The sequence below is a fragment of the Lissotriton vulgaris genome, unplaced genomic scaffold (assembly GCF_964263255.1).
Source record: "Lissotriton vulgaris unplaced genomic scaffold, aLisVul1.2 SCAFFOLD_915, whole genome shotgun sequence".
Classification (NCBI taxonomy): Eukaryota; Metazoa; Chordata; class Amphibia; order Caudata; family Salamandridae; genus Lissotriton; species Lissotriton vulgaris.
This window is the reverse complement of record NW_028248894.1, coordinates 314,069-340,255: the sequence shown is the minus strand read 5'-3', so window position 1 is coordinate 340,255 and position 26,187 is coordinate 314,069. Positions and strand designations below refer to the sequence as shown.

The window sequence follows — 26,187 nt, the reverse complement described above, 5'->3', positions numbered from 1 at the left end:
CCGAGGGTAGGCAAAAGGATAGAACGGATAGGGAGAGCTGAATATATCAGTACCTTGGATTTATGCAAAGGTTACTGGCAGATAACCCTGAGAGCTGAAGACAGAGAAAAAACAGCATTCTCTACCCCTGACGGTTTGTTTCAATTTAGAGTGTTACCCTTTGGGTTACATGGGGCACCTGCTACATTTCAGAGGGCCATGAGTATAATCTTGCGGCCCCATGAAAAGTATGCGGGGGCTTATATTGATGACATTGTCATTCATAGTGAAACGTGGGAACAACATCTTGTGCACTTATATCAAGTCATCCAAGCCTTAGGAGTGTATGGTCTGAAAATCAACCCTGCAAAAAGTCATGACCATGTGAGGGGAATAGGATCACCTGTTGTTAGGGTTAGGAGGTTGGTGAAAATGAGATCCATCATGTAACCTGCCATGTGTGTAGGGACGGTGACCTTTGATTGAGGTTTTGCCCTTTAAGAGTGTCAGCCAGCTGGGAGGCCAGGGGGCACTGATAACTGTCCATGTGGACATTAAAATCTGCCAGGACCAAAAAGTTAGTGTATCTTAATGAGAGATCAGCGTTCAGTTCGCACAGCTCCCATAGCTCTGCAGGTTTAGAGTCAGGGGGTCTATAAACCAGTATTGCACAATAAAGAAGGTAGGGTAAATTGTAATACTGAAGTGCATTGCTTCAATCATACCAGTGTGTTCGATCCTTTTGTGCGATATCTCCCAGATGTTTCTCATGATCACAGCCAATCCAACCCCCAGTCTATTGCCAGCTCAATTGACCGCAGTTATTCTATAGCCCACAGGGATGACCATCATTATATCAGGATTAGAGCTCTCTCTTAACCAAGTTTCTGTGAGGAATATGAGATCCTAACCGCTTGATTCCATCGTTAGCCAGACCTCATCTGCATGTTTGGGAAAGGACCTGCAATTAATTAGAAAGGCTTTGTTAGTTGGTTTTAGGACTAGCGGACAGTGGTCTTGAGGGTGAGGCCATATCAATGCCCTTACACCTCTTTCCCAAGATCAATCGAACTCAAAAAGGCACGTCTTACAATGTGGCCCGTGGTGAGGTGGCTCCTGTTCCAGTGTATACAGATCCAAACATGTCGGCCTGTGGCATCTTTTTGATTTTAGCTCAAAAATGTGTTCCCTGGACCACCCTATTCTTGTATCTGAGTGAAAACGTGCAGCGTGGCTGGCGCTGGACGAGGGCCGGGCACGAACGGGGGTGGGTGAGTGCAGACAGACTTGCATTTGGCGCACCTTCAACGCACCAGCAGCGCACCCGCTGTGCATCGGCTGGCAAATCGGCTGATATAGGAGAGCATCAGATTAGCTCTGCCATCTCCCAGCGCAAAATGGTGTCAGGTGTGAGGAAGTGTGTGATCAGCCCAGCGCCCGCCACACAAACAGCACCCGCCGCGGTGGACCAGAGCGTGGGACAAAATAAAGGCAGTACTGTGCAAATGCACAAGTAAGTTAGTAAACTGTTAAAATGTTTTGTATAAAAATAGATTAAAACGATTTCCCGAGCAGTTTTAAGTGGCTCCTTGTAGTACAAGTGGCAGCAGTGGCACTAACAATCCCACCTCACTCCGCTGTACGCCCGCTGTCCCAGCGTGCCTGAAAAAGGAAAAGCTTTAGGGGATGTTGTAAAGTTAGAAAACTTAAATGTGGTTTTGTAGTTCACAAATGAAATATTGTCTAGACATTTTATATGTATTGTCTAGATATTTAGGGCCTAATTCACAAAGGTAACCTACACTTTTGAAAAAGTTTACATTTTTGAGTAAGTTTACCACTTTTCCATACATGCCAACAGATCTGATTCAGGTGGGAAACTCCAGATTTTTAAAGCCAACAACAGCTTTATTTTAGATGCCTCCCACCTGAAATTGACTCTGCTTTAATAGGAGCCAATGGGGAAAATACATGCCCCTGATTTAATCTCAAAATCTCCCACTTTCCCAGTATAAAATGTTGACATGTATGCTTTTAGAATTTACAACCTGCACTTTTGTAGTAATTTACACGTTTGTAGTAAGTCCAGCACCACACATGGCCCATCACTAGTACTACAAACCCTTCCCATAAACAATAATTGAGGTAGGCGCTTGCTACAAAAGCATAAGAGACTGACAACTCATTAACAGACTTCGACTCATAAATTTACGAGTGCAGAGACTTCGCACTTGTGGTAGAATCGCCCCACTTGGGGCAAACTTTCCGTATGTTGCACTACCTGCAGTGTGCCGCATAGAGATTTCGCACCGAGTGTGGAGATTCTGCCACAAGTGCAGAGATTCTGCATTGGTAAATTTAAGAGTCATAAAGTCTCTGTGAATTGGGCCCACTGTTACTAAAAAAGTGTAAGTTACTACAAAAGTGCAGTTTGTGCATTGGGGAGAGGAGATGGCAGCCTGAAGAGTGTCACTAGTAACTTCTGGTTCCCTGCTCCTAGCAATTTTCCTGCAGCTGAGTGCGCTAAGGGTATGCTGAGTGGGAATGCGAGACAGTGGATAGTGGCGCTGTGCTTGGCTAGGTTCTGCTGGAGTTCGGAATCCCATGACACAGCAAGTTTACAAGAATGAGGTGCAGCAAGAGGCGCAAGGGGCACAAGGGACGTTAGGAAAATTATTCCCACAGTATAGAAAGCATTGGCGGCAGATTAGCGCAGCGGTGCAGTGGATGTGAGGACCTCTCATTTATCATTAAGTCTTTTTTAACATTCTACAAACAAAACAACAATGAGGATTAGAGCAAGGCTGCGTTGTTTTGTTGTATCACCTCATGTTTGCTGAAAATTGTTTTTGTTGGCTTTAGGACTCTGTGTACGTTACCACTGCTAATCAGTGCGAAAGTGTTTGTACTTATTCCTTTAAACATGTTAACACTGGTTACACCCAATTGGTGCCCAATTAATTCACTTATTTGTCTTTAGTAAAGTGATTCTCCATGTACTCAGGCCCTGTAAATTAAATGCCAGTGGGCCTGAAGCACTTATTATGTCACCCACTTAAGTAGCCCTTTAAAACATGTCTCAGGACTGCCATTGCAGCCTGCATGCAGTTTTACATTGCAAATTCAACACGGCAAAATAAACAATTTGCAAGGTCTAAACCTTAATTTTTAATAAATATAGGTCATCAATAAGGTAGGCCCTAAAAGGCCCACAAGACAGGGTGCATTATATTTAAATAATATGACATGCATTTTTAAGTTTTACATGTTCTGGTAGTGAAAACCTCCTAAATGTGTTTTTTGCTACTGCAAGGCCTATTTCTCCCATTGGAGAACAATGGGTTACCTTCTTACATTTATTAAGTGCTAACATTTGATTGGGGATAGATAGAAATGTCATGTTTAGTCTCACATTAATTATAATTTAAAATCTTCTTTAATAGAAAAGTCAGATTTTAAGTCTCAATTCCTAAAATGTCACTTTTAAGAAGTTACCATTTTCTTTTCCTAATCATTTGGTGCTTGCAACCTGCGTTATGGGTACCATGACTATGAATAGTTGGCCTTTGTGTATTCCTCCCAGACCGTGAGACAAAGGAGAAATAGGTGTTGGCTGTATGGGCCATCTTGCTATAATGGCTGGGGCAGAGTTGTTCCTTACCCCACTTAATTTTCAAAGGCTGCCCCCAGCACACTCACAAATAACTTGGCACCAGCCTCTTGTCACCCTAGACCTCTTGGAACCTGACCACGGGGAGGAAGGACATTTCAAGGACCAGATTTAGGATAGCGTAGAGGTTTCTCCCACTTCAAAGGCTTATGCCAGGTATGAATATTGTACCTTTGGACCAACATTCCAGTTCACTCCAGGATCTGTGGAGGACCCCCAGAGGAACTTCCTTGCATGTTAGAGGACTGCTATGCTGCTTGAGGCCTGCTCTGTACCTTGTACCTCTTGTATCCTCAGTGGACTGCAGTGCTACATGCAGTCTGCCCTGCTGCTTTATCCCAGAGTTACCCGAGTGACTCCAAGGGCTAGGTTCTGGCCTCCCATGTGCACTACAGGGATACAACAAGCTCCAATAACCTGGAACCCTGCACTTGGAACCTGCAAGATGTGAGCCCTACCCTCCAAATGGTGCCCACCCAGTCCTGGACCGTTGAAAGTGCTGCTAAATGTGTCCAAACCGCCAAAACCTGGAACTTGGGATGATTCCTCTGAAGTACATTGCCAGTTGGACTGACTTTGCTGCAGCTCCCACTACATTCTTCTCCACAGCAGCAAATCCAGCTCAGTGGCTACTCTTGGAAATGGTATTCGGCCTCGTGGGACCCTTACCGGCTACAGCCTGCAGCTTTGTCTCACTGGAGTTTTTTAAATTCCCAAAAAGTGACCTACTCTGAACATAAATATCTACACCGTGACTTCATCCAACAGCTTCCCAATGATTATGGCTCCTCCTCAGACACCACCAACTGCCTTGCATTGCTGAACTTTACCTTCTTAGCAATGTTTTCTTTACATTTCTTCTAAGTACCAAGATAATCTGAGACCTAGCCCAATTCATTCCGTGTACCCGGACCACACTCTATCGCAATTGGCCTTAACCTATGATTTTGCCCCAGTTTCACACAACCAGATGGTTGGAGCTGTGATCTTTTAAGTGCTATTTTTTATTTAAAACTTTAAACATTCCTAACTTCTGACCCACTGAATGGATTGAATTTGCTTTGATGTAACTTTATTTCTAAACATTTTCTCTAGATTTCTAAATTGGTGTCGGATTTTTCTTGTGCTGTGTTTTTGCTTTACTACTATTTGAGTGGTGCAAAAATTCTTTACACATTGCCTCTGAGTTAACCCTGACTGTTCTTGTGCCAACCTACCAGAGGGTACAGGACAGGATCATTTTGTGATTTTTGTGGTTCACACTGACGGGATTTTGGTTGTGGCTTGAGAAGGGTTTTCAACCCCCTTAATCTAAAACCCATTTTCCTACATTGGTGCTCAGTTGTGGGATCCAGCATTAGTTCTGCTACAGTACATTACTACAATCCCAGAAACAATCTGACAACATATTCGTTTTTTGTTTTAGTTCTCCTTAGTTTTTGATTTGGTATTTTTTTTTCCTTTTCTAAATTTAAGTTTACCTCATCTCTCTTTTACCACAATAAACAAGAAGCTAACCAAAGTGGATCACCTCATCATGGCAATGCTGCAGACTCTTTTCAAGGAGAGGGAGCTGAATGTGGGAAAATTAGTAACAAAGTTGGACCTCCTGGTAGCTCTCCACCCCTTTGAGGAAGTCAAAAAGATACTGTCTACCACAGAGGAGCAGGAAGACGATGGTCCTCAGGAGGAGGAGTTGGACTTAGACGAGGAGGAAGAGGGCCTGGCCACAGGTCCTGAGCTTCAGCAACCTGAGGAGGACAAGGAGGAGGACAACTTGTCCAGAGGAATGAAGCCCCCTGTCAGAGCAGGGAGCAATGTATGCTCCCAAAATCTGTCCCCAGAGGAGCTGGATGACAGGAAAGCTGAGAGGGAGCTCAGGCTATAGCTGGCCAAATCGAAACGTTAAGCAGCCAAGGAGGAGGCTGCTGCAAAGAGGGCCCCTAGAGGAAAAGGACAAAATCTGAAGCCGAGAGGATCTTGGCTGAAAGGAACCTGGTCTTGGCTCAGAGGCTCCAGAGGCCAGCACAATGGTGGCAGCATGAATTCAATGTCCAAACTGAGAGCTGAGGGCCCGCACAAAACAAGGCCTGGTGCCTAGTTATGTGGTGGGAGATGATATTGAGAAATTATTTTTTGACTATGAGGTAGCCCTGAGTATGCACAGGGTCCCAGGGTAGGATTAGTGGCTGCTTTGGAAACACATGCCAACAGTACTCTTCTATCACTCAGGGACCTATTCCAATGTCGAACAGACCTGAGTCCGTCCGACATCGGCCAGGAGCTGTAACCGACTGGCCTGTTGTCTTCGGTTACAGCCCTGCTAGTACGATGCGACCGAACAGGGTGTGGTCGCATTCGTATACTTTACAATGCAAGCATGCATTCCGAGCGGAATGCATGCCTGCATTGTAGAAAGCAGGGGTGCAGTTCATCCCTGCACCCTGTGGCCGGCAACTCAAGGTGCCTGCAACCAGGTGCAGGGATCAACGGAGGGGCGCCATAGGTGCCCCCAGGCCACCATCTGGCGGCCTCACACCCCAGAGACAGCTTCCGACTGCCTTTTCATGCCGGACAGACCGGCACGAAAAGGCAGTGAAAAGCTGCCATCGTACTCCCTCGGTTGTCAAGAGGTGACCGGGGGAGTACTGTGGGATTTCGGGACTGCGGACAGGTTCTCTGAGCCTGTCATCCGCAATCCGGAAATCCGAGTCATATTCCTTTCCGACCGAGCCCATCGGAATGGCTCGGTTGGAAAGAAATCCGGCCGGCAGTGACCGATTCGGTCGGAAGGGCTCCGAACATGGTTCGGAGCCCTACCAGCCAAAATCAGAATCGGCCCCTATATGTAGACAACCAGATAATGCATGCCCAATAAAAGCCATTCTACTCATCAAGTTTGGGCTCACCCCAGAGAAATACTGCATACGGATTAAGTAAGGACAGGCCAAGCCAGTTTTTGGTGGGTTTTTAGTATTGAGTGGTTGGGTGGGGTGGGGGCACAGTAAATCAAGTGATGTCATGCAGTCTAAAAGCTTTCATCTTCCTTGTGGAGTTCCGCAGGGATCAGCGCTATCCCCGACTCTTTTCAATCTTTGCGTTACCCCTCTGGCCAAAGTAGTAAGAAGACATGGCTTTGGATTGGTCTCGTATGCTGACGATTCTCAGCTCATCATTTCCATCACCAACCAACCAGAGACCACAGCAATTAGGTTCCATGCCTGCCTTACCGACATTATGACCTAGATGTGTCAGAGCTATCTAAAGATTAACGCAGAGAAGACAGAGGTGATGGAATTCGGTTCAGGCCCACCTCTATGGAATCAGATTTGGTGACCACCTGAAGCCGGAGAAGCCCGTCCTGTGGAAAAGGTCAGAAATTTAGGGATCATGTTTGACAACAAGCTTAATTTTTGGTGCGCAGGTAAATAATCTCATCTCTTCATGTTTCCTTCTTTTGAAGATTTTGAGAAAAATATTCCCATTTATACTTAAAGAGCTCCAAAAAACTGTGATGGTTGCGTTACTTCTGTCAAAACTGAACTATTCGAATGCACTGTTTCTAGGAATTGATAAATTCCAATTGCAAAAACTACAGTCTTTGCAAAATGCGGCAGCTATACTCCTTTTGGGGCTATATAGGGGACAGTCAACGTCAGCAGGAATTATATCACTGCACTGGCTGCCCATTAGACAGCGCATCGAATTTAAATCGTTAACCTTAGTCTATAAGGCAATAAACGGAGGGACCGCTGAGGACTTTCAGCCCGCTCGGGCCCTGATCGGCCAGCCAAGGTCTCATAGAAATCGTGAAGTACAAATCAGCCAGATGGGGAGGCCGAGCTATTACATACTGCGCGGCCAAGCTCTGGAACAAACTGCCTCTGTCCCTGAGACATCAGCCGAATCTTCAGTGTTTCAGAAAGAACTTAAAAACCTGGCTCCTTACAACTACATAGGCTATGGTCCCAGCTTCAACTCTTTCTACCCCTACATTCCAGCGCCAAGACGCCCCGGCATTCGAGCGCTTTACAAGCATCCAAACATAAACATAAACATGTCAATTTGGGTGTATGACCTAATTCTGAGAGAGCCCATGCTTAGTACTTGCTTTTCAGAGTTGAGCCGAAACCTGATTGATAGAAATCTAACTGACTCCAGAGAGCTTGCAAAGGAAGTGAACCCCTGGGTCAGCACCAGGGTGTCCAAAAGATCTCTGGCGGTGATCCCAAAAGGGTTGACGGGGCACTAACAGAAGAAAGAGCGAGGGCAACACAAATAAAAGTAAGGAGTTCTCTAAAGGCCACCAAAATAGTTTACAGAGGAAGGACACCCACCCTAAATGGCCAGAAAAAGAATAAGTTTATTAATAAAAAAGACAGGGGAGTTTGTCCCCAAGTGCTATGATTGGTATAGGAATGGGCATGTGATGGAGGTGCCAACTTTCCCAATAGTGCATAGCCCCCCACTTGTGTGCAGACACAGTCTTTGGCCAGTGTAACGCTTGGGGTGGATATTGCCCCAGTTATCATCGGGGGCATAGCAGAGGTTACCTTAATTTCCCTGGGTGACCACAAAATGGTGCCCAAAACTCACATACCTTCAACTACTTCAAATGGCAGGCAGTATACACCATTAATATGCAGAGGGTGGAAGCTCTGAGGGATGCAGGAGCCAGTAGGACCATCATCAGGTGTCATCTGGTCTCCTCAAGTCAGTTGATAACCAGTACATTCCAGCAGCCTGTGGTAGCAGGCAACTGTGAGAGTTACTACTAAGTGACTCTGGTTCCCTTTGAGGGGAGTCTTAGGTTCCCTGAAGGCAGCTGTGAGTCCTGCCAGGCCTGTAGATTGTCTGCTATAGTATGATCTGGAACACACACTCTGGAAAGAATTGGAGCTATGGTCCTTCCTGGAAATTTGCCTGTGTGGATATGCCTGACCACAAGGTCCATAGCAGCCTGAGAGGGGACCGTAGCATGCCTAGGTATCAAGATACAAGGAGGTGCCAAATGCTGAAGGAGGCCACCTACAGTGGGTGAAAGAAACCGACCTATAAAAGTATACTCCACAGTGGTTAGTTTCCCAGCTAGGCTATTAAGGTACATAGAACCAAGAGTTCCATTTTGTGTTTTGATATATAAAGCAGGGGAGTCAACCCTTGCATGTCTTTAAACCTCCTCCAGCTCTCCTGTGGTATAAAAGCCTGAGAGGGGAGTCAGGAATACCTGCAACCTTATCAAGGTAGCTGTCAAGAGGAGGAAGGGCAAGCAGTGTGAGAAAGCAGCCGCTGAAACTCCCACGGCCTGGGAGGAAGAAGAGCCTGAGGGTGACAACCAAGAGCCTACATTGGAGGACATTGGAGCCCTGCGAGACCTACCTGAGCTGGCTTGTTCGCAAGCTGAGGGTGGGCCCAGTAGGGGGAGTTCTTCAGAACTCAAAAAAGGTATACAACTCTTGAGGGCTTGAGATGGCAAGCGGAAGCCCAGGCACCTAATGGCACCTCTGGAGATCACCTTATCGATTGGAAGTATGACATTTACAGCGAGCCTAAGGTTCCTGAGGCTAGGGCAACGCATGTGTTGATGGTCCCTCAGTGTGAGAGAACCTTTCTACTGGCTTTGTCTCATGACACACCCCTGGGCGGTCATCTGGGGTGGGACAAGACCTTTACCAGACTTGTCACCCACTGTTATTGGCTCCAGATGAAGACAGCCTCAGATGCATTCTGCGGATCATGTCCCACCTGCTGGGCCAGTGGGAAGTTAGGGAAAAAGATCAAGATACCCCTGATTCTATTACCCTTCATTGGCACCCCCTTTGAAAGAGTGGGCTTCAATTTTGCTGGTCGCCTGGACCCTATGTCTGACCCAGGCACCAGCTTTATCCTGCCCTTTTTGGACTATACAACTAGATACCCAGAGGCCAAACCTCTGAGGACTGTGACTACACCTGCAATGGCGAGGGCCTTGATGGGAATTTTTAACTGGATGTGGTTTCCCTTGGAGCAGTGTCTGACAGGGGCACACATGTCATATCTGCTTACATGAAGTCAATGTGGGATGAGTGTAGAGTAACCTACAAGTTCTCCACACACTATCATGCTCAGACCAATGGGCTTGTTACAAAGTTCAACAAGACCTTTAAAGACATGGTTACAGACCTACCACAGCACATGAGGCAGAAGTGGGACGTTCTTTTACCGAACCTTCCCTTTGCCTACAGGTAGGTGCCTCAGAAAGGAGGTGAGTTCAGCCCCTGTACGCTCCTGTATAACCACCCTGTTACAGGATCTCTCAGTCTGGTTAAGGAGGAGTAGGAGCAGGCTACCACCCCTCAGGATGTAGTTAGTTAAATGTTGTCTCTCATAACCAAGATGCAACACTTTTGTAGGAAGACCTTTGAGAACTTGAAAGCCAGTCAGGAGGAAATGAAGCCCTGGCCTGGCCAGAATGCTCCTCAGGTCAAGTTGCAGCAAGGGTTATGGAGTCAGTGGCCCTCCATGACCACTGGTCAGGTCCTTATAATGTGAAGGAATGAAAGGGGGAGGTCATCTACATGGTGGATCTCAAGGCCGCCATGATACCCCTAAGGGTACTCCATGTTTATCAGCTCTAACCGCACTACTAGGGGTCTGAAGTCACCACGCTCCTAATGACAGGTGATGCGGTGGAAGAGGTGAGTGAACCTTTCTCTCTGATCTCTTATCTTCCAAGGCGCTGGATTGGTCAGTGGAAGGTGTCAGCCTCCCCCCAACCCTGACTCCAGGACAGGAGAGGGATTGTCATCAGCTGCTGGGGCAGTTTGCCTCCCTGTTCTCTGTCACCCCTTGGCTTACACATATGTGTATCCAGGATACTGATTCCGGGAAAAGTATGCATGGAAAGAATAACAATTACAGATTGTTAGCCAAGGTGAGGGCTAGCATCAAGAAAGGATCCTCCAAGTTGCTTTAATTGGGGGTGATTGAGCATTCCAGTAGACTGTGGTCCAGCCAGTTACCAAGACTGATACAAACCCCATCCCCTGAGCAGATGACCTCATAGGTAGGTTAGAGTTTGCTAAGTTCCTCAGTACTTTTTTGATCTGGCTTCTAGGTACTGGCTGATTGCCCTAACTGATATGACTAGGGACAGGTCAACATTCTCCGGCACAGAGGGCCACTTCCAATTTAGGGTGATGCCCTTTGAGTTGAAGAATGCCCCTGCCACCTTTCAGAGGTTGGTCAGCAGAGTCCTGGCTGGCATGGAGACATCCAGTGCCACCTATCTGGATGGCATAGCTGCCTTCAGCTCAAGCCAGTAGGATCACCCATTCCACCTTCAGGATCTGCAACAAACATACCTGACTATCAAGGCCAGCAAGTGCAGATAGGGCAGGATCTGTGGTGTATCTGACACAGCTGGTAGGCAGGTCAAAGTGCTCCATCTCCAACCCAAGATTGAAACTATCCTGACCTGGGAACCGCCTTAAAACTCAGACTGAGGTGAGGGCCTTCCTGGGCCTCACTGGTTAATATAGAAAGGTTGTCAATGAATATGGCAGCTTTGTGGCCCCCTTGACTAGGTTGACTTCCCTGAAGCAGTCCAATAAGGTAATCTGAACCAACGCCTGCTAGAAAGCTTTAGATACCCTCAAGGAGGCCATGTGAACAGCACAAAAACTCAAGGCCCCTAACTTCTCTAAAGAGTTTATAGTGCAGACAGATGTCTCAGAGATTAGCTAGGGGAATGTCCTATTAAAGTTAAATGAGTAAGGCCTAGACCAACTTGTAGCCATGATCAGTAGGAGTGTACTCCCCAGGAGACAAAGGGGGAGTGCTAATGAGAGAGAAGCATTTTCTGTGGTCCGAGCACTGAAGAAGCTAAGACCATACCTGGTGAACAGTCACAATATCGAAAAAAAATATCGACTGGACAGAATATCGAGTGTTTTATATAGAATGGACAGAATATCGAATTGCAAAAATATAGTGGTGCAGAATATCGAAATTCAGGTGAGAAATGTCGATTTTCATATTATCGAAGTTAGTAATATCGACAGTCATAATATAGTTGTTAATAATATCGAATAGTTTTAAGTGTTAGTATATGTGTTAAAAGTATGTATTAGTTTTGTAATGTATTTTGAATTTTTTTAAAGTAATGAATTTTATGTTATTTTATTTTTGTGTAATTTAATTCCGTAGCGGGTTGTGGGTTTATAGGGGAATGGGGTGGGAAGTAATTTAATTATAGTAAAACAAATATGAATTTTTAGGAATTATGTTTAATTTATTTTTGCATTTTAGTTCTGTAGCGGGTTGTGGATTTATAGGGGAATAGGGTGGGAAGTCATTTAATTGTTATTAAGTAATCATTCATTTTTATTTATTGGTATTGATAATTAATTTATTGTTAATTCATTATTTATTAATTGGTAATTATTTTTTATTAATTGGGAATTGATTTTTATTCATTGATTAATTGATGATTATATTAATCGTATTAATTTATTATTCAGAGCGGGTTGTGGGTTTATAAGGGAATAGGGTTGAAAGTAATTTAATTGTAATTAAGTAATTATTGAAATTATTTTTGTGTATTGATCATTAATTTATTGTTAATTAATTATTAATTGGTAATTTTGTATTACTTATTAATGTTTGATATTGGAAATTAATTGGTTGTTAATTAATTATTATTAGGTAACTAATTTTTAATAAATAATATGTATTAGTATTTATAATTAATTAATCATTAAATATCTTGTAATTGGTAATTAATTTTAATTAACTTTTTTACTTGTATTGATAATTATTTTACTATTATTTAAATATTAAATCATTACTTTCCCTACTGTTGCACTCACTGGAGTGGGAATAGTAATTTTTACCCCTACGCTATCCAATGCTTTTCCTACTTTTGCACTCACTGGAGTGGGTATAGTAATGTTTACCCCCCCCCCCCCGCTATCCAACGCTTTCCCTACTGTTGCACTCACTGGAGTGGGAATAGTAATTTTTACCCTCCCGCTATCCAGCGCTTTCCCTACCGTTGCACTCACTGGAATGGGAATAGTAATATTTTGTAATTGGTAATTAATTTTAATTAACTTTTTTTTGTTGTATTGATAATTAATTTACTTTTATTTAAATATTAAATCATTACTTTTCCTACTGTTGCACTCTCTGGAGTGGGAATAGTAATTTTTACCCCTACGCTATCCAACGCTTTCCCTACTGTTGCACTCTCTGGAGTGGGAATCGTAATTTTTACCCATACGCTATCCAACAATTTCCCTACTGTTGCACTCACTGGAATGGAAATAGTAATTTTTACCCCTACGCTATCCAATACTTTCCCTACTCTTGCACTCTCTGGAGTGGGAATAGTAATTTTTACCCCTACGCTATCCAGTGCTTTCCCTACTGTTGCACTCACTGGAGTGGGAATAGTATTTTTTACCCCTACGCCATCCAACGCTTTCCCTACTGTTGCACTCACTGGAGTGGGAATAGTAATTTTTGCCCCTATGCTTTCTAACACGTTCCCTACTGTTGCACTCACTGGAGTGGGAATAGTTATTTTTACCCCTACGCTATCCAACGCTTTCCCTACTGTTGCACTCTTTGGAGTGGGAATAGTAATTTTTACCCCTACGCTATTCAACGCTTTCCCTACTGTTGCACTCTCTGGAGTGGGAATAGTAATTTTTACCCATACGCTATCCAACAATTTCCCTACTGTTGCACTCACTGGAGTGGGAATAGTAATTTTTACCCCTACGCTATCCAATGCTTTTCCTACTGTTGCACTCACTGGAGTGGGTATAGTAATTTGTACCCCCGCTATCCAACGCTTTCCCTACTGTTGCACTCACTGGAGTGGGAATAGTAATTTTTACCCTCCCGCTATCTAGCGCTTTCCCTACTGTTGCACTCACTGGAATGGGAATAGTAATATTTTGTAATTGGTAATTAATTTTAATTAACTATTTTATTTGTATTGATAATTAATTTACTTTTATTTAAATATTAAATCATTACTTTCCCTACTGTTGCACTCTCTGGAGTGGGAATAGTAATGTTCACCCCTACGCTATCCAACGCTTTCCCTACTGTTGCACTCTCTGGAGTGGGAATCGTAATTTTTACCCATATGCTATCCAACAATTTCCCTACTGTTGCACTCTCTGGAGTGGGAATAGTAATTTTTACCCCTACTCTATCCAGTGCTTTCCCTACTGTTGCACTCTCTGGAGTGGGAATAGTATTTTTTACCCCTACGCCATCCAACGCTTTCCCTACTGTTGCACTCACTGGAGTGGGAATAGTAATTTTTACCCCTACGCTATCTAACAGTTTCCCTACTGTTGCACTCACTGGAGTGGGAATAGTAATTTTTACTCCTACGCTATCCAACACTTTCCTTATTGTTGCACTCACTGGAGTGGGAATAGTAATTTTAACCCCTACGCTATCCAATGCTTACCCTACTGTTGCACTCACTGGAGTGGGTATAGTAATTTTTGCTCTCCCGCTATTCAACGCTTTCCCTACTGTTGCACTCACTGGAGTGGGAATAGTACATTTTACCCTCCCGCTATCCAGCGCTTTCCCTACTGTTGCACTCACTTGAGTGGGAATAGTAATTTTTACCCTTCCGCTATCCAACACTTTCCCTACTGTTGCACTCACTGGAGTGGGAATAGTAATTTTTACCCTCCCGCTATCCAACGCTTTCCCTACTGTTGCACTCACTGAAGTGGGAATAGTAATTTTTACCCCTACACTATCCAACAGTTTCCCTACCGTCGCACTTACTGGAGTGGGAATAGTACATTTTACCCTCCCGCTATCCTATGTTAAAAATGTTGAATATTTTTTAGTAATATTAAGTTAATATATATGTATTAAAAAATAAAAATGCATGTTTTTTTTTCTTACATTAATTATTTATCAGTTTTAAGGTTATGTAAGTATTTTTAAGTATGGTTTAGTTCATATTTATTATTTCATTAATTTTACACTATTTTTAAGACATTTACAAAATTCGATATTTTAGTAAACTATATTATTTCCAACGATATTTTGGATTCAATATTTTTCAACTTACCTGTTTGTAGATAGGAATTAGATATTCTGGCATTCTATATTTTGTCAGGTCGATATTTTGCTCCTCGATATTCTGTCAGTGATCCCCCATTCCTGCTTGGGACTCACTTCTGTGTTCAGACATACCACAGACTGCTCAGATGGCTCATGCAGATGAGGTGTGAGAATCTCAGACTGTCGACGTGGTCCAACTCCCTGCAGGGAATGGACTTTACCGTGGAACACCAACCTGGGTTTGACCACTGCAATGCTGATGGTCTATCTAGGTTATTCCTCTCTTCTGATAAGAACTCCCATGAGGTTGTGTAGTTTTCCCTACTTTCTCACTGCCTCACCAGACAGTGAGACAACAGGAGACTAAGGGGTCCATTAGGATGGCGGGCGGACTTAGTCCCGGTCGCTAAGGCGACCGGGACGGAAAATACTAATATGGCGTGGGGAATTTGAATGCGGATGTCGGGCGGATTGCCCCACCACGCTGGCGGTAGCCACCGTCAGCCTGGAGGGGGCAATCTGCCCGACATCCTAATGGGCCCCCAAGTGTTGGAAGGATAGGCCATCTTTCCAGGATGGGTGTGACAGATCTGTTCCCTCCCAAAAGTTACATTTCAAAGGGTTGCTTCAACACACTCACAAAGACACCAGCCTTTTGTCACCCTAGACCTCTTGGAGCCAGAGCGGGGGGAGACGAAAATTTCCAGAACCAGATGTAGGATAGCCTACACGTTTCTCCCACTTTAATGGCTAACAGCAGGTATAAATACTGGACCCTCAGATCAACTCTTCATTTCATTCCAGGACCTGAAGAGGATCCTCAGAAGGATCATGTATTCCATAGGCCCGCCATGCTGCTTGAGTCCTACCTGGTACCTCAGAGGACTGTCCTGCTGCTACCAAGGACTGTTCTGCTTCCCGAAGCCTGCCTTTTACCCTTGTACCTCTTGTATCCTCATGTCTGCCCTGCTGCTACCAGAGGACTGCCCTGCTGCTTGATGCCTGCTTTGTACCTCAGATTACCCCCTTGCTGCGACCAGAGGACTGCCCTGGAGCCTTCCTTGTACCTGTGTACCTCTTGCACTCTCAATGGACTTCCCTGCTGATTGAGACATACTTTGCAGCTAGATCCCAGGACTACCAGGGTGACTCCAGGGGCTAGTTAGCTCCCTTCTGTGTGAGGTACAGGGACACAGCAATCTCCAACAGCCTTGAACATTGCACCTGGCCGCTGCCTGAATTGAGTCCTGCCCACCAAGTGGTGCCCACTCAGTGCTAGACCCCACGTGGTCTAAAGGTGTCAAACAGCAAAAACCTGGAACTTGGGATGGTCGTCCAGAGGCACATTGCTGGTCGACTTGACTTCAGGGTAGCTCCTGCTACATTATTTTCCGCAGTGTGCATACCAACGCCCCTCTATCAATTAGTGTATGATGGCTGAGGCAGTGATGGTTACCAAAAAGAGGGGTTGAAGCAATTGGTTTCCTCTGCCTTGCTCTGTGTATGAAATCAAGAATACGTCTTTCTTGTCCTCACTGTATGTACTGTGATTGCAGACCATTACTGTTCTGTTGCCTACCAGTGGGTTCTTATCCAGTGTTAACTGTCTCTGTGCTAGTGTGATGTGTTGCTACCATGGGGTTCTCCTTCCTCTGTCTCCCCTTCGACAGACTTGGGCAAAGTGGGTTGCCTTGCTTCATTTCCATCATGTTTTGCTTTAGGCCAGCCATTTGTTAGGTGTGTGAGTGTGTACATCAAAATTGCAATGTTGCCACTTTCTCATCGCAGTATGTTTTGCCTTTAGTGCCCAGCGTGGTAATGATCTCCTCTGTATGGCTTTGACGGTTTCTTCCTTGACCCTTACTCAACAGGTGCTGCTAGAGTGTGCATGTCCCTGGGCCAACGCATGTTCCATTTCTTTGGCCTTGCTGTTTGCCAACTTACTTGTCCTGGCTAGTATTACTATATCTTCTAATTGTATGCCCAGCTGGTGTATCAAGTGTCTCAATACTGATGTCCTGCAACTTTGGATGAGTTACTCCCTCACCTCCTTGGGCTGGTCATCATCAGAACAGGTGCCTGCTAGTTTTCCGCCTGGGTGTAGAAGCCATTGATTGTCATCTCTTCCCATTGATGAGCCTGTCACAGTTTGGACCGCTTATAGTTCAGGTTAAGCTGGCGATCGAAGTGGGCGTTCAGTGTTGTTATGGTGGTTATAGAACTTGCGACTCTTGAGGCGGAAGCCGGGAGTCAGGGGCTGAATACTTTTAATCATTGTGTAAATTCTGCTTCTGTGACACTTCGTTGTTTTTAAAAAGGTATTGTGGAACATTGTGTGATCTTGGACACATGTTTTAATATCACTGTACTTACTCCTACCCTCCACGCGCTCCTCACAAGGGTCCACGCGCTCTCAGGCTGCCGATTTGGGGCTCCTGGACCGCGGGATTAGGCAACCGAGTATTTCCTGCCCAGGCGCCATCTTGGGGAGGAAAGGTCGGCGCTCTAGTGGTGCGAGCGATTCGGCCCTCCCACTACAAAATGCCTTCTACACCTCGTAAGCGCAGCGGACGAGCGCAGCGGGCGCGCCGATGGCGCGCCGGAGGTGCGCCAGAGGTAAGCCCGTCTGTGCCCGTCCGCGCCACGCCGGGCCCAGGGCCCAGTATCTCGGACTCTCTCCACCATAAGAGTATAACATACTCCAGAGAACTCTTGGGCCAACTGAACCAGCCCCCCCTGTCCCTTTGGGCCCACTCCATTAGAGTTGATGGCCCTCACAACCATTGTCTCCACTGTCCATATAAACTTTCCCCTCCAAAGACCGACCATTCTGCCCAGAATGTCATCAATATGGCCATGGTAAATTGCCGATCTTTGCCTAAACACGCCCAGGAAATCCATATGCTCTTAGAGGAGCAACAATTAGAGATTTTATTTTTGACAGAGACATGGCTCTCACTAGATTCTGATCAGGATATTGTTCAGGCGCTGCCTCAAGGCTTCCTCATACAACACTTGGACCGAGTGAAGGGAAGGGGAGGAGGGATAGCCATAATCCATAGAGACCACCTCTTGTGTCAACTCCACGGCAGCCCCCTCTCTGACTGCGAAAATGTTCACTTCCCCATCCAAGTGTCCCCATGTAATTCCCTCTCTGGAGTTCTTATTTATCGTCCCCCAGGTACCTTGGGACAGTTCTGTAGCTCTCTCTTAGAAACTTCCATGGCCATGGCCAGCACCCTGCCCAATTTCCTGATTCTAGGGGACCTAAACATTCACTTCGACAATAGTAATGACAGCACAGCCTCGGAACTGCTATTAGATCTAGCAACTCACCAGCTCTATTTGGGGAACGACCAACCCACGCATACACAATGTGGAGAAGTGTGGCTCAGGGGTTAGAGGCGGCAGACCCGGAATCTGAGATCGGCCTTGGACCAGGGTTCAATTCCCCGCCTCGGCGGGTCTTGGGCTCAAAAATTCCACGGACTCGGTAATTCTCGCTCCGGTGCCTTCTCGACTCACGGGTTAACACTCTGCGACTCTGGGCAATAGCTTGCTTAATCTCCACAACGGCCCCTCGCGGCGGGATGCCTGGCTTTCACCTTGTGGATACCCTGCCTGGGGTTATCTCACAGGGGAATACCAGGACGGGTTCCCTAAGCAAGCGCCGGGAAACCCACGGGTAGCTGTGCGCTATATAAGCTCAACTGCATTTACATTTACACTAGGACATCTGCTGGATCCCATCTTTTTGAACATATTTGACCTTAAAGTGAGAGCACCAATCCCGATACCATGGGCTGATCACCTGCTTATTCCATTTAGCTGGTGGATCCCGACTACTCCGCTCCCCAGGCAAGCTCCCGGTAGATTCTCACGCCCTTGGTCTAAACTGGACACTGGCAAATGGAAGCCTGCCCTGGAGCTTTCCTCGCCTAACTTTGAGGCACACCCCGCAGTTGCGGATGCCAAGCTTTCCTCGTGGATCGAAAATTCTCTTAACACCATCCTCCCCAAAAAACCCCATCTGAAACCACAGGAAAAAAACACCCTGCCATGGTTTACTCACGAGGTCCGCCTCCTGAAAAAACTTTGTAAAAGGTCTGAAAGATTGTGGAGGAAGGACTATGATCCCAACAGGAAGAAGGATTATAAACTCACAATCCTCAATTTCAAAAAAGCTCTTAAAGCTGCGCAAGCAGCCTTCTTCGAAGAAACAATCAGAACTGCCTCTAGCTCGTCGAGAGAAACTTTTCAAATTGTGAAAAAGCTTTTAAAAACCCCGGAGCCTACACGCCCGGGTGATCTCTCGGACAGTCATTGTAACGAGCTAGCTACCTTTTTTGATCAAAAGATCCAAAATATCCTGAAGCAACTTCCCCCTCACTATTCTGCGGACCTAACTGATCCATGTCCGATACAGTCGCAAAACCTCAATATAGGACCGGACACGTGTATCCCTATCAGCGAGGACACCCTGTCTCCTATCTTACAGTCTATTAAGAGTGGCTCCCCGCTTGACCCAGCCCCTGTTAAGATCTTAAAACTTGTGGCACCTACCATTCTTGCCCCGATGGTGAATGTGATTAACGCCTCTCTATCGGAGGGAACGGTGCCTCCTAGCTGGATACAGGCTGTTGTCAAGGCCCTACTAAAAAAAAACAAATCTCGACCCCCTAAACTTGGCTAATTTTAGGCCGATCTCTCTGCTGCCAAGCATTAGTAAGATGGCAGAAAAATGTATCAACAACCAGTTGTCCAACTACCTTGAGTCCAGTGAATTGCTTAAACCCTCACAGACAGGCTTTCGTCCGGGCCAGGGCACAGAGACCACGATGGTGGCGGTAGTCGAAGAGGCCAGGAAGATCATCAATGCAGGAGGATCAGTGGCAGTGATCCTCCTGGATCTCAGTGCGGCCTTCGACACCGTCAACCATCGTACGCTGATCCAACGGCTCAGGGATCTGGGTATTTCAGGGCTTGCCCTGTCCTGGCTAAGATCTTTCCTACACAGCCGCTCCTTCCAGGTGGCGTAGGGTAATCACATCTCTAAAGAGACCCCAATACACTGCGGAGTGCCGCAGGGCTCTTCTTTGAGCCGTACGCTCTTCAACGTGTACATGTCTCCCCTCGAAAAAATTGTCACCCCGTATGGAATCAAACTACTGACATACGCGGATCACACCCAACTTGTAGTATCTCTTAGCCATCAGGAAAATCCCACCATCGATCTGCATTCCTGCCTAGGAGATATAGTCAGTTGGATGGACAGGTCCCACCTTAAACTGAACAGTGACAAGACGGAGATAATGGTGATGGGCAACCAGTCTCACTTTCGCCTAGAGACTTTGTGGCCCCCCTACTTTGCTCCGCCCCCAACTCCTAAATCTGATATCAAAAGTCTTGGGATTTGGTTGGACCAGGAGCTCACTCTGAACACCCAAGCAAGGAAAACGGCTGGAGCCTGCTATGGTCTCCTCCGTACTTCCCGTAAGATCCTTCCGTTGCTCCCCTTTCAGACTAGGAAGCTCTTAATCCAGGGCCTGATATTGTCCAGATTGGACTACGGAAATGCCCTCTACCTTGGTGCACCGAAGAAAGTGACAGCCAAACTCCAAGTAGTGCAAAACACGGCAGCCCGGATTCTGACAGACACCAACAATCTTTGCTCGCCCAAACCGGCCATCAGAGCACTGCATTGGCTGCCTGTACTGGAAAGAGTGCATTTCAAGGCCCTCTGCCTAACACACAAAATACTATACGGTAAAGCTCCACGCATCCTCAAAGACCTCATTGTCCCCTATACTACTACCAGAATCCTTCGATCCACGAACCTCCATCTGACCCCGACGCCTAGGATCAAGAGGGCGCGTTCTGGAGGCCGGCGTTTCTCATACAACGCCTATAAATTGTGGAACTCACTCCCCCTGGACTTGCGTGCCCAACCCAACCTCCTTCCTTTCCGCAAACTTCTGAAGACCAGGTTGTACCCGTAACTCTCCCCCTCTGTTTTCACTTGTTTCTATCATCAGCGCTGGGACGCTTACGGGTAGCCATGCGCTTTAGAAATCTTTAAACATTAAACATTAAACATTAAACATTGTAGTCATAGTCAGCTCTTCTCCTGGGCAGATTATCAAATAGTTTATACACTTATTCCCTGCAAAATGTAGGTGATAGGACCTCCTAAAAGTGCAGTCTGTCTACCTTGTGGCCCTAAAGTAATTGTTCAAGCAGCCAACCCACATTTCCACAGGGATACTGCCATGGCCTGATCAAAAAGTTCCCTAAAGGGTGGTAATGCCATCTAGATGCATGTGTAGTCACCTCGTTTGGCTGTTGGACCACCTGAGGCACACCTTTTCGTAGGGCTGGTTGTTTTGCTGGATCATCAGCCATGGTTGGGGATGTCAGGTGATCTTCTTAGTTGTTTCTTTGTGTGTATACCCTTAGAGCCCTCCTTCCTTTTTTGGGGGGGGAGTCTCCCTCTGTTCTGTTTTTTTATCCAGCCTTCTCTGTCTTAATGTCTAATGAGGGGTGTCGGGTACTGCCTCCCTCAACATGTTAATTTGCCGATCTTTGGTAACACGACTCCCCTCCATGGGGTCTGTGTGGAGACCTGTGTTCCACATTTAGTGCAGCTCCAGCCAGACTGTGTTGCAGTCTGCCACCTTCAGGGACACTCCAGTGCTCTCTTGCTCTCTTCACCCTCATGCAGCGAATGCGAGTTGTCCTGCTGCAGGGGCTCAAGAGATGGCATGGTGTTGCAGGGAGCGGTTCCCTTTGCGCATTTTCCCCTCATTGGTCTTTGCCCCTTTGCCAAATGGTGGGTTTCTTATAATCTTTTTTTAAGCTTAAAACAGGAAACTTTATTGAAAAGAAACAAAGGAACTAAAACAGTGGTAACAGTCACATTATGTTAAAGCCATCAGACGTTAAATATATTAAGTTCTGTACACCATTGCAAAAAACAATATGAGAATTAGTCTATATGAGGCATAGTAGGCTAAGGAAAATTAAATTAGCATGGGACAATAATGCAGATGCAATGTAAATATAAGAATAATAGTTACCCGGGACCAAAGAGTCTCTCTCTCAGTAGCAAGGAACAGTGAGGTGATACAGCCTCTGTCTAATCTACGATTGTAATAAATACTGTACCAGCTGGATCGGAAGGAAATGTTGAGAGAGATTTTCCAATTCTTTGTTATTTGCTGAAAAGCAACAGCTAATAATAAATCGGCACTTTGCACATTGCAATCACAATCATTCCAGTCAGAAAAAAAGGCTCTCCAAGAAAAGTTTGTAAAGGAGAAAGGGACATGTGTGCGAAAAATGTGGTTAATTTGTGACCAGACTAAAAGCCAGAATTTATAGGTGGAGAGGCAGGTTACTATTATTATTGTTCTTTTGGTCCCTACCACTTCTCTATCGGACGCAGCAACCATCCTGTTTCAGGTTTTTTTGTTGTTGTCTTTTTAGCAGTACTACAAGTTCCTACAAAATCCAACATTCAGTTCCTTAGTTTCATGTACAACAGAGGGCCCATAGAATCTAACCTAAATGATATTGCTAAACAGCAAATGCTCACAGATCCTGAATCATTTTACTAAGCCTACTAAGGTTCTTCAGAAGGGGGTGGCAGAGAATGGATTTTTCCCCCGGCCCTTTGGTTTTTCCGGCCCCCAAGTTTGTGTCGCAAAATGTATTTATAGATTTAGAAACAAGTCTGTTCTGCACATTAATGATGATGCAGGTAACATAGCTATACAACAAGAAGGTGCTAAGAGCTAAAGCTCTTCTTTTGCCATGGGTGATAGGATTGTTTTTTAAGTTTAGATAGAAGTATTCTTGCTATTTAGGCCCCTGCATTAAATGTTGGACCTGGGCCTGCAAAATCTTCTGGAATGCCGGGGAACGGAGCAAAGGGGCATGGATTCCATTTTCGTGGAAAGTGTGGAATACCACCAACATACATGCATTTTCAGTATGCAATTGTGAGTGTACGCCTGCACAATAGACAAATGTTTGAAGTCAACGAAAATGGACACGTGCAAGCTATCCTAAGTTACACATTCTCATTCTCACTCCCCACCTATCCTTTCACCCCTCTTAGGTCAGCGCATATGGATTCATCACTCCAGACTACAAGAGCTACTCTGACCACTACTATGACAAGATAAAGAAGAAGATGCACTTTTATGCTAATCATAACTTCAATATCGAAATGCAGCTGTGGCAGAGGCTGCACCGTGAAGGAATCCTAAAGCTGTACCAAAGACCGTCAGAGGACCTTGAAGCCGACAGCTGATGTCAAAGACTCTGTGGGCCCTGTCAGTCTAGATCTGTGGGGACTGTGTCAGACTGCAAAAGTCACAGGTAGAAGTGCCTTGCTTTCAAGGTCCAAACACATCTTTCTTATCACCACCCTTGTAAGTCACAATGAATGTTTTGTGAGATGAGATGTTTTGTAAAAGCCTTCTCAGAAGGCTCACCGGAGGCTTCATAACTCGTCAATAATTTTGTTTGACCTTCAAGAAATAATTGAATTCATTGTTTGGTTTTGCTTTGATCTTCTGTAAAGGCTGAAAAGCCCGAGTAGGCCTTCTGTCCCTCCATTTTGGGGGCCAACTTTGAATTTATGATTCAACTTCAGCTCTATGGTCCGGTCACTGGCAGTGCACAGGCACACTAGTTCAAATTCTAAATGTGTTTACATCTAATTATCAGGGATAGTGACATATGTTTTCAATATTGTAACACAGCAGCGGCACACTAATGTTACTGCAAATAATCTCAATGACGACCTCCTGTTTCTCACATGTGAGGTCCGATTGTCATCTAAAAGAAATGAATGTTGAATGAAACACATTTCTCTGCTAAATGTTTGTAACAGGCTCACATATCACCCACATTAAAATAACATTAAATGGAAACTGTATTTGAAACAATCTGTTTAAGATTATTTCTCATTCTCTGGGCAAGATTCTCTGCAGAACAGAGCTGGCTATATCGTTCATGGGAAGCGGTGGGGGGTTGGGCTGAAAGGCTGGTGAGACCCTAGGCCTGACCCCACTTTGCTCATGCCTTAAAACAAAAGAGGGGCACATGGCTAGCTCAGGTGCCTTCCCTTGAGGGCTTCAGTGGATGGGACAACATAGGGAAGTCTAGAAGACAGGGGCGCTGAAGTCCTTTCAAGAGTTAGCACCAGAATTTAATGTGCCACCATCCTAGTTTTTTTGGTATTTGCAGCTCTGCCATGCCCTCTCCCACTATCAAGACACTCTCACTGATGTTCCCAAATGGAGCACCCGAGAGTGCAGGTTTCTTATGAATCACCTGGGTAAAGGAGGGGTGTCACAGATCTACCAATCCTTAATAATACAATCCCCCACAATACTGGATTCCCTACGAACTAAATGGGAGACTTGCCTTGAGGAACTTGATGAGGCTGACTGGTACTACGCTTGCATGGATCCTCGGATGCAAGTGATATGGGTCAGTCTTCGTATTGTCCAATTGAAATATCTTGGCCAAACATACATGACACCTCTGCGGATGTGGAGAGCCGCTTCCGCAGCTCCCCCACATGCCCTCGATACCAAAACTCTTCTGGGGATTTCTTCCATGTTATATGGTTATGCCCAGTCATTTAGGCTTAAGTAATTCTGAAAGATCTGAGTGGGACCATAGGCGACAGAACACTGGTGGGTCTGGACACCCTAATTGCCAAAAGAGACATTGTACATCACTGGACTGCATCATCGGCACATTCAATCAAGGCGTGGAGAAAGGGTATGGACTGTTGAGGCAAAACGGAAGAAACAATATATGTGGCAAGGGGATGTCCTAGAAAAGTCCTTAGAATGTGGCAGAAGTGGTGAGATTACTACGGCTTGTGGGATAACTTCTGTCCAGCTGCTCACTAGCAGCTTCTTGGAGGCCGTGTTGATGCTTCTGCTATGGGGATGACTTGTTTATACTATATTTCATTTCCGGCTATGTGTGGTATACAGCACTTTACAGTATTGTGTTTCATAAAAAACATCAATAAAGTGTGTTATTAAAAAAAAAGGTCTCTGTCCCCCTCGGGTGTCTGCATTCTGAGTAACAGATTAAGTCCCCCATAGAAGAGATTCGGTAAATGAGCATCTCGGGGGGAGGGGGGGGTAAGCAAGAGAGTGTGCCATGCAAGCACAATCATCTTGTCTTATTTACACTGTGCAGCTTCTCACACACATTTTGCATTCCACAGCCATATAGTCCTCTTGTTCACATGTGCTGTATGCACCTCACAAATGCGCTGGCTGTTTTGTCAGGCATTGAATGTATGGTAAAATGTAAACTAATGAATCAAAGTGATTATACAATGAAGGCGTTTCAAATTGAACAAAGTCATGAAATAGTGGTAAAATGTGAAGGCCCATCATTTTGTGGTTATTCCTCACTTTTGTGCATAGTGCTTAGAAGACACGGCATATCTGTGTGAAAAATATTAATGGAAAATGCTGCTATTATCAAAAGCTTGCAGATGACATTTATTGCACAAGCAAAATAACAAAAAGTGCGTCAACGCTACAGGAGTGCAACCTACCTCGCCATTCAGACATCCGCCCTCGCTCCAAAGAGTCTGGATGGAGGTCCAACTTTCCTGCTCTGTGCATTTCATAATGACATTGACTCACTCCACCTACCTTTTATTTCATAGTAGCAAAGGGCAATATATAATTGCCTCAGTTTGAAGGCCAGTACTCCCTCATTTATGTGAAAAGCTAATTTTACTGTCTGCACAGGATGTACCATGTTACAACGCATACCATTACAACTACCTACCGTTACAACGCGACCAATACAACGCATACCATTACAACGCATAGCGCTTTGAGGTGCTGGATAGTGGTAAGTATAATTTACTATTCTAACTCCAGTCCCCGTGGACCCTAGGGAAGGTGTTGGATAGTAAATTATACTTATTCCCTATCCTAGAGCGCCCCCCAGCGCAATGCGTTGTAATGGTATGCGTTGTAAAAGTCGCGTTGTAACAGTAGTGCGTTGTAACAAATGCGTTGTAACAGGTGTATACCGTCTGCACATCTATTGGTCAAAGGAAAGTATCAAGGATCATCGGTGGTGAAATTGTGTATGAAATTTCCAAAGTAATAAGACGCAACTTAGACAATCTTAAGAGATTTTGAAAAATGGCAGGTATGTTAAACATAAAAGAAAATCTGTATTTTAAGTACCACTCACACGTTAGATACGCCATCCTAATAATTAACTGCTTTGTTAATTAATCCTCCTGGTTTTCGGACACGCAGACATCCTGTGGGTGGGGGAAATTCATTAGAATGCATGTGGAAGTTGGCTTCCGCTCTACAAACCCAGACCATTTAAAGCTTGCCACTTTCCACAAAGACTGCATCTTAGCAGGACTTTCACCATGTAGT

General features: G+C 45.3%; 1 protein-coding gene across 1 annotated transcript in view; it reads left to right on the top strand.

The window, feature by feature from the left end:
- Positions 1–24,798, top strand: part of LOC147663776 (alpha-N-acetylgalactosaminide alpha-2,6-sialyltransferase 2-like) — a 322,592-nt gene extending 297,794 nt beyond the window's left edge. The window contains exon 8 of the mRNA XM_086950201.1: positions 22,857–24,798. Coding sequence (XP_086806327.1) covers positions 22,857–23,051 — 195 coding nt within the window. The 3' untranslated portion in view covers positions 23,052–24,798. The remainder of the gene's footprint in view (positions 1–22,856) is intronic.
- The last annotated feature ends 1,389 nt before the right edge of the window (positions 24,799–26,187 follow it).